At 48.5% G+C, this 8906-nt stretch overlaps 1 protein-coding gene across 1 annotated transcript; it reads left to right on the top strand.

Annotated features, from left to right (window-relative positions):
• Positions 1–1139: 1139 nt before the first annotated feature.
• LOC109731977 (uncharacterized) lies at positions 1140–3321 on the top strand. The gene is made up of 3 exons (XM_045230647.2): positions 1140–2197; positions 2291–2494; positions 2614–3321. Exon 1 carries the CDS (start codon positions 1269–1271, stop codon positions 2112–2114), a length of 846 nt encoding a protein of 281 aa, XP_045086582.1. The 5' UTR covers positions 1140–1268; the 3' UTR covers positions 2115–2197; positions 2291–2494; positions 2614–3321.
• Positions 3322–8906: the final 5585 nt, after the last annotated feature.

Here is an 8906-nt window from a genome sequence, read left to right as displayed (position 1 = left end):
GTCCTAGTGGTAGGCCGAGCAGGTGGTGTCGTTCTGCTACAGTACTCGACCTCCTCAAGGTATTGTCTAATGAACAAGTAGCTGGACCAAGGGCTCTGAAATTCCCCCTCATGAATTGCTCAACATCGAGCCCACCCTATCGTCCAAAGGGTCACCAAGACCTCCACAAACATAGCACTATCCAGCGTCTTGCTCAAGCCAAATAGCCATAGCTTGGCATCCTGCGTTTCATCACCAAACAAAGGAGCTGCACTGTCATCCTCGTGGAGCGCCCATACACTCTTTGCCATATTGCACTCGAGCAAAGCGTGCCTCCAGGAATCTACCATATCATTGCAAATCGAGCATGCTGCTGATTGCGCCATTTTATGATCCTTTCTGACCTCTCTCGTGGGCAAAGATGCCATCGCTAGTCTCCACGTGAACACTTTCAGTTTGGCCGGGACTTTAACCTTCACAACTGATGCCAATTTTGCTCATCTTTCTTTTCTGTTTGAGATCGCCGTAGCTCCTTGCAGCCAGTCCTCGCGCTGCATCTTAGTATCTACTAGCATCCTATATGTCGATCTCAATGAGAAAGAGCTGCTCTTTGCATGCCACACCCAACAATCACTCTGATGGGCCATACTTAGTGGAATCCGTCGGATGACTTCTACGTCCGTTGGACGGAAAATGCGAGTGGAACTCCTGTATGTTCCAATCCTTCGGCGCAACATGCATAAAATCACACACTCATTATGGGGGACTAATGGTGATAGCAGATGTAGGCCTGACACTATGAACCACGTCTATAGAGCCAATGATGGTTTGTACATGGGAGCTTTAGCAATCTCTTTTATAGGTGTATCCATCCCGACGTCCCTTAAAGCTATGGCCTGCAGGGAGGCACTGGAAGGAAGTGGTGTCGAATATCGTTGAAGGCAATGGAGGAAAACACGCTCATATCATCAGGAAGATCAAGTTAATGGCTTTAGATCTACAGTTTTTTTTTGAACCTAGAGCTTCGAACGTCGAGGCACATAGCCTCGCTAGATACGCGCTTAAACTTTCAGTTGGTCATCATGTTTGGCTACTTCAGCCTCCAGAGTTAAGTTGTTCCTTAGAATATTCTTGAGTAATAAAGCATGTGTTTAGAAAAAAAACAAAAAAAAAAAACAAGTGGGTCAATCTCGAAAAGGAAACCTTTTCAAACAGAAAATCTCACGGTCGAGCCAGAGAGCAATTGCGGCGATTTGGGAGAAGTGCGCGGCGCACTAGGGTTTGCAACAATGGAGGAAGGAGCACACCACGGCGGCCTTCCCGAGCTAGGTCCAACCGGAGGAGGAGCCGATCTCATCAGCGCCCTCCCGGAGGATCTGCTTCTCCAGGTCCTCGCCCGCCTCCGCTGCGCCCGCGCCGCCGCGCGCACCAGCCTCCTCTCCCGTCGGTGGAGCCGCCTCTGGACCCGTCTCACCGGTTTCACCTTCCGCGACCTCGCGCTCCACTCGCTCAAATCGGCGCTCGACTCCCTCGTCCACGCCCCAGGCGTGTTCCTCCTCGACATCCACTCCGAGGTGCCCCCGCCTGTTCCTCGGCGTGAGCTGCTATACTACCTGCAGTACGCGGCCGGCGTCTCCTCACTGCTCCGCGCCGCCGCGGGGCTCTCGCCGGTGGAGCTCCGCCTAAAGGTCTCTCTCGGCCCACTTGCCCGCTTGACACCTGACTTATTATTGTGCTATCCCCCAAAGGTGGACCTCCCCTGCTTCCACCGAGCCACCTCCATCGACCTATCTGGGTTGGAGTTGGAGTTGGACCTCTCCCTCTTGGCCGACCCACCGGCAAGCTGCTACATGTTCCCCGCTCTGGAGGTGCTGTCCCTCTCTCGCTGCTGCGTGGACGTTGCCGACTTGCTCCTCCATTGTCCGCGCCTGCGCGTGCTAAGGGCGACCGACTGTTCGCTCGGCGACGCCATCCGCTCGGCGTCCCTGCAGGAGCTCGTTCTAGAGGTCAAGACAGGGAGTGTGGATATCGAGGTCCCCACGCTTAAGCAATTGACACTATCCTTAGACACTCGCCGCGAGCTCAGGTTGTTATGGTGGAGAAGGTTCTGTGGCTATGCCACTATTCCAAGGTAGCTGCTGGGATTGGCCTTTGGGGCCTTGCGATGGTGAGGTTAGAGACGGGGAGCAATGCCCTGTGCCTGTGGATGGACTGTCTTGTGCGTTCCTTGGCCTGCTCAATTTACTTACTGGAATTGCCAACTATACTTATTAAACTTATTGCTGATATTACTGTCAAATTGTTTTTGCAGCACTCATTTAGTTTTCCACACACCGAGCTCAGCCTTGCGCAAGAAATAGAGAAACATTTACATCCAGTGGTTTGTAACTTCTCTGTTTTAGATCTACATTTCAACTCTTTCAAAACAAGCGGGCACGCCTTTGGAGCATTTGTGTTTCGCCTCCTGGCGATTCATCGGATTCGTACTGCTACAAAAATTCTTAAGATAGGACTGGTAATTCTTTCCTCTGCTTATATCTGAAATATATGAAGCAAAAAGGCAAATCCATGTACAGTTTTCAGATGATATTTTCAAAGAGTATAATACGCTGTAGTTATTCATATTTCTTTTAGGGGGAGAAAGCAATAGCATGCCCAGTAAATTGTCCCTGTGATGAGCCTAAGAACTGGAGAAGCGAAACTATCACCTTGATCAATCTTGAAGAAGTGGAAATCAATGTCTTTGAAGGACAGGAGCATGAATTTGATTTCTTGAGACAAATATTCAAATGCACACCAATGCTGAAAAGAATAGCTGTGAAGCTTTCAGATGATGTCACAGCAAGTAACGGTTTGTGCACAAAAATATATGACATCTTCAAGGAGTACGTGGAATGCAGTGTTGTTCCTAACTCTGGTAAGCAGATTCTAAATACATGATTATCACGCTCCTGAATGCAACAACTATTTCTGTTTTGCATATTGTTGAAACTCCATGCCTCTGTTGCTGAATCCCATGCATTATCTCTGTCAGACTTGTATCTATATTTTGCTATGAAAGTTCATAGTTATGTGTCATTGGCTTCAATATCGTGCCAATTATTAATTCCAGGTTGTCTTAGCTTTAGGTTTCCTCATGCTATCTTTGTTGTAAAGCTCTGTAGGTTTAGGGAATGTGTTTGCGGTCTTTGTACTAGTATTTTCTTTAGGTTCTGTTCCCAAAGTGGTCTGACCCTTCCCCGGTCATAGATGTAAAGAATGACGAGCCATTGGCCATGATGTTGGATATACACTTGGGCTCTGTTTGACAGCAAAGTATTATAAAAACGGAGTATTTAAAAACTACAGTATTTTATCCAGTTGATATAGGATACCTCAGTTTTGGCATATCAACGTATTTTTAAAGTATTGGCAATACAATGACCTGTTTGGCTAGTGTCATACGCAGAGATGTAAAATTAACTGGCTAGTCGTTTATAACTGCTGCAAAGACTGTCCGTCAAAAACTGTTGCAAACACGCTCTATCTATCTAGCCGTTGCATGCCAACTGATCGCCATGCACATTTACCATCGGCAGGCACAAGGCTGGTAGCTTAAAAGAGGGGCCTCCACAACAAAACGTAGCCAGCGGCGCACCAGGGTGCCGCGTCGGCACTCGCTGTCACGCTAGCGCGACGTGCCGCCGCGCGGTATCCACGGTCATAGTTTGCCGCAACACCTAGCTAGTTACTGTATCTCACATGCGGTAGCGCGCTTGTGGTTAAATCATGCGTGGTGAAGTGGATTGGATCCATCGTGCTAGCTTGTAGGAGTATTCGTAGGTGACCGCGCAACTTCATGACAGGACAGCAAGACCATAGTAGCCGGAAACGGGGAACGGTAGGCCGTCCCTCGATCCCGATTCATCGACCCGGAATCGGATTCGGGAACGAGGTCGGATTCGGTACGATTCGACGAAGATTCGGCGTCCCCGCAGCCTGCTCCTCGATTCAGGTTCGAGAATCCAACAGCCAAAACGCGAGGCATAATTTACTCACGCCGTCGTTTCTTTTCTCAAGGACTCTTCGTTCTTCCTCCAGTCCATTAATTGCAAGGGATCCATTAACAGCAAGGAATGCTGACCGTCAGGGAGTCGTAGTTCTTCAGGAACTGCGTTCCTCGACCCATGGTACCGTACCGGGTTCATCGTACCCAAACGGATTGGATCGCGTCCCCGCTATAAAAAAATCGTTCGAGAGATGTATACCCTCGTTGTACCCTATTTTTTTCAGCCACCAACTCTCGTCCCTCGTTCCCGTTACTCGTTCCCACCGTACCGGAAACATAGCAACTATGAGCAAGACAGCCGGTGCCGCTCTCCAATTTCAAGGGCATGCCGTTCCTCTCAGCTTGCACGGAGGGGTGGGACGGGAACGGGAACCGTCCGGTCGCACGGAGGCAGAGGCAAACGGCCGACAGCGAGAGGCGGGAGTAGTGTAAGCTGGAGGATGAAGTCCATGGCCGCTGACAGATATGACAGGGCCGCGACAGCTTCGGGTGAGGAAGAAGATGCGTTTCTTTCGCGTCCTCTGTTTTAAAAAAAAGAGGTCCAGGGTTTTCTTTTATGCAGAGAAATTATGTCATGTCCCAAGGGTCATGATCCTCTTCTTATCCAAGGCCTTCTCGATGGAATGGGCCGTGAGACTTGGGCTTGGCCCAGTTCTGTGAATAGGCAAATGGATTTTAAAGAAGGAGAAGCTAGACAGAGGAGGGGAACGATTGATTTGTGAAACGTCTGAAGCTTCTCACCCCTTGCTCTCGTCCTCACCTCCTGCTCTCTGTATCCGCCCCTTTCCTTGCTGATTTCTCACCCCATATTCTCCATGTATCCCCCGATCTAGATCTGAATATTGGTGCTGATTAGTCTGTTCGTCCCATCTTGTGCTTGGGTCGTGACAATTTGGTATTCAGAGCCAACAAAAAAATCACCACCCACTTCTTGCCTACCATATGTTCGACGAAATGTCCAGCCAACCCGAGGTGTTCACCGGCGGCGTTCTCCGCGTCACCGTGCACCATGTGTACTACCCGGTCACTGAGGAGACACTACAGCAGGTGTTTGCCGTGTATGGTGTGTTGAAGGTCGTCGTGTTCCAGAGAATCCACCATGTGGAGGCAGTGGTTCAGCTTCGATCAAAAGTCGGGGCGGCACGGGCTCTCGCCTTGCATGGTCGGTGTGTCTATGAGCACGCCTGCCTCCTTGACATCCAGGACTTGTCGCCGGAGTATAACCTGCACTTGTGCTCGCTGCTGGATCTCAAGCAGACCACAACCGTGGCCGAGTACACGACGGCATTCTGGGAATGAGTACATCGTGTGCTGGATCTCAACTCCACTATAAGCATCAAGTGCTTCGTACACCAGTACGTCCAGGGCTTGCGCACGGATATTCAAGCAGCCGTGCAGTCGCAAACGCCGTCTAGCATCACCAGAGCGTTGTGCCTTGCTCGGATAAGGGAGGAAGAGATCATGAAGGATGAACTGATGGGCTCCGAGAAGCGTGGTGATGGCCACGACCATGAAGTACAAGACCATGGCATCGGCGACAGCAGGCTTGCTGCTCCAACAACGACCATGCGCTCCACAGAGTGCCCGAGTTCCGACGCCACTGTCAACATATTTCCCGAGCTTGCCTCCCCTGCTGTGTGCGACGAGGCCCTCGACATCAACACCGTCCACATCACTGCACCAACGCCCGCCATCTGCTCGACCGGTGGTCTGGCCCATGGTAATGATGACGATGGCCCAATGTCAGTGTCCATGGTACTCTGGACTACACCACTGGCTACACCTCCACCGCAGCGCCCGGTTCCTGACCTCAAACTCATCACAACAACTCCCACGAGTTGTTGGTTAAAAAGCTATGTCGAGGCTGCCTACGTGTTGACACCAGTGCCCAGAACAAATCTGACAATGGTTCTGAATGCACAAGGACAGGTGATCCGGCCAGTACCATGGCCTTCGTTCTTCAGCAAGCATATCAATACAGCTCAGGGCAATATTGCCGAGTCGCCATCAAGCGCCGCAACTGTGTCGAGCAGGTATGTGGTTCGTTGTTCGACCTTGCCACCACTCCATGTCAAGGTGAATATGGGGTGTGTCCGAATGTTGCTGGAGTCAGCTGCAGGTCCTTCTCTGATGTTATCTCAGGTTATCTTTGTGTTGAAAGCAATTGTCTCCTTTGTGAGGCTGAATCCAACTAAAGAAAGTATCCACAATTTTATTGATCATGCAAGAAAGTCACAGTTACTAGACCTCCTGTGCGAGTTTCTGATAGCTTCAGGTTCAGACATAAAATCAGGTTCCATAAATATGGTACTAGCAGCACGTGAGACATGCAAGACTAATTGGTATATGGCTCACGCAGTTGACATTTTGTCCATGGGTGCACAACATTTTTCACTTCCTTTAGTTAGCTCATGGCGACAAGGTCACATGGAGATGGATGATGTGTTCCAGATGCTTAAGAAATGGTGCCCACATAACCAATATGTGCAGCTGGCCTGTACAATTTATGAAGCTCACAACGAGTTCCATGCTACCAGCGAGGTTTTGACTTCGGTGCTTAATTGGGAAGCTGCACTTTTGCCCATAGACCTCCTATTCGACAAGTACACTGAGCTGATGACTGTTGAATGGCATTTTTGTCTGGTGCAACCAGTTCATGTTTATTGTCCTCTACCTCTGGCTGAACCTCCTGATTGTGGCGACGGATGTGAAACTACGCTCAATTCTTCTCAGTTCACCTTAAGAGGAGTTAAAGGTGTCTCTCATGAGTTTGCTAGTGCAACTGAATATTCTTGCTACACCATAATTAGTAGTACATGGTGGGTATTATTGGTGACTATGCAAATTATGATGGGAGGCACCGATGATATGACGAGCAGCCTGAGTGTGGATGGTTTGATTGGCAAAGCTGGGTTGTCAGATGTCCCATGGGTACAACTACAACGACCTAATTACCGGGAAACTAAATCGGGGTCTGTGCAACAAATAATCGGGGAGGCACCGATGACATTTCAAGATGAGGCCCTCCTGGATGTTACTCAACCTGGTGAAGCCTTTGTTAACAAAAGAAGAGTACCATCACTACATACAGAAGGAAGAGAATTGTTTGCCGGAGTTCCTCAGCCCATTACTCACTTTCACTTGCCATTGCATATATGGGTTCCGGTGTTTCTAGTCCCCAGCTCGTCTGACATCCTTGCTGGCTTACAGTGCAACTCCGAGCAACTCTTGACTGCTACCCTATATCATTTTGAACAATTCCATTGGGTAATTGCACAGGCATTCTTTAATGGTATCAAGGGCAGTGTGGTCACCAACATTTTTGAGACTTTGTACAATCCTTGTGCTGCTCCAGTGCGAGAAGGTGTTCCTACTTATTTGGACTATTTTGCTGTTGTTGCTTGTTCTACTGGTCTGCAAGCAAGTGCAAGTACGTGGCAGTTAGTGCTCAAGGATATCTGGCATGTTCATTACCTTGGTACTGTGATTGAGTGGATGTTGCGCTTATTCATTCATGTGGTGAGATGCTCTCTTGGTCATGGATCAAAGTTTATTATCTCCGGAACTATGTCCACAGCATGGCCAGTTCAAGAGGAACCACAACTGAAATACTTCTGCCAATTCTTGTGTGGGCTAAGGTTGTGGAATCCGGGTATAAGGGGTGCATCTAAAACTTGTACAAAGCAGTTTGGTATTCAAAACAACTCCATGTCACCACATGCTGCTGCTGCAGGTAAATCACAAAATTGCACAGTTCTTATTTACACTCGATGGAGCTCTATGATAGGAGATTCAGATTCAACCTTTGCAATTAAAAATGTGGAACAGAGGGTGCTTCCTAAAGTAACAAGTTCGGCTAGCAGATTATGGGAATCTTTGATGTTCATTGCCTCGGCGCTATAAAGCTGTTTTCAACCACATGGGTGTCTTGCTTATTTGTTCCTGTTGTGAAAGATTTTCTTGGTCATGGACTGGAGCTTTCTGCTACAACACAGTGGGATCCTGGAATCTTGAATCTTCATGGCCGGGCAATTATTAGAATGAGGATCAAGTATCTACATAGAAGTGCAAAGAGTGATTATGATGTTGGATGGCTGTCAGACAAGAGAGATAGACAGATCCATCGACCATGGGACCCAGGTGGATTTGGCTGTTCTTTGGTACTGCGTCACCGGCTTGAGGTCAAGCCGCATTTTAAGGGGGCGAGAATGTCATGTCCCAAGGGTCATGATCCTCTTCTTATCCAAGGCCTTCTCGATGGAATGGGCCGTGAGACTTGGGCTTGGCCCAGTTCCGTGAATAGGCAAATGGATTATAAAGAAGGAGAAGCTAGACAGAGGAGGGGAGCGATTGATTTGTGAAACGTCTGAAGCTTCTCACCCCTTGCTCTCGTCCTCACCTCCTGCTCTCTGTATCCCCCCCTTTCCTTGCTGATTTCTCACCCCATATTCTCCATGTATCCCCCGATCTAGATCTGAATATTGGTGCTGATTAGTCTGTTCGTCCCATCTTGTGCTTGGGTCGTGACAAATTACCACAGTTTTGAAAATACTACAGTATTATTACTTCGGTTTTCAGTGGTAGTCAAACACTTCACAGTAAATAAAACTTTGGTATTAAAAAAAACTGCGGTATTCTCAAAATACTTAGAAAATACTTTGCTATCAAACACAGCCGAGTAACAAGGACCGTGTTGATGCCGGTTTATATTGTTGACAAGTAGACTACCTAATGATTTCAGCACATCAACTGGTCAAACAACTGAACCTAGCTTATCTTAGCTTCTCATTGAGTACGATGCAGAGGCAAGCGAGCAGGAAAAGGATGACAGTGACATAGAATTGGGGGCAAAGGATCGCTTGTTGGACCAGGTAAAGCG

The sequence above is a fragment of the Aegilops tauschii genome, chromosome 7, assembly GCF_002575655.3.
Source record: "Aegilops tauschii subsp. strangulata cultivar AL8/78 chromosome 7, Aet v6.0, whole genome shotgun sequence".
In the NCBI taxonomy this organism is placed as follows: Eukaryota; Viridiplantae; Streptophyta; class Magnoliopsida; order Poales; family Poaceae; genus Aegilops; species Aegilops tauschii.
The sequence above is the reverse complement of the archived record's forward strand: the minus strand, read 5'-3'. Positions and strand labels throughout refer to the sequence as shown.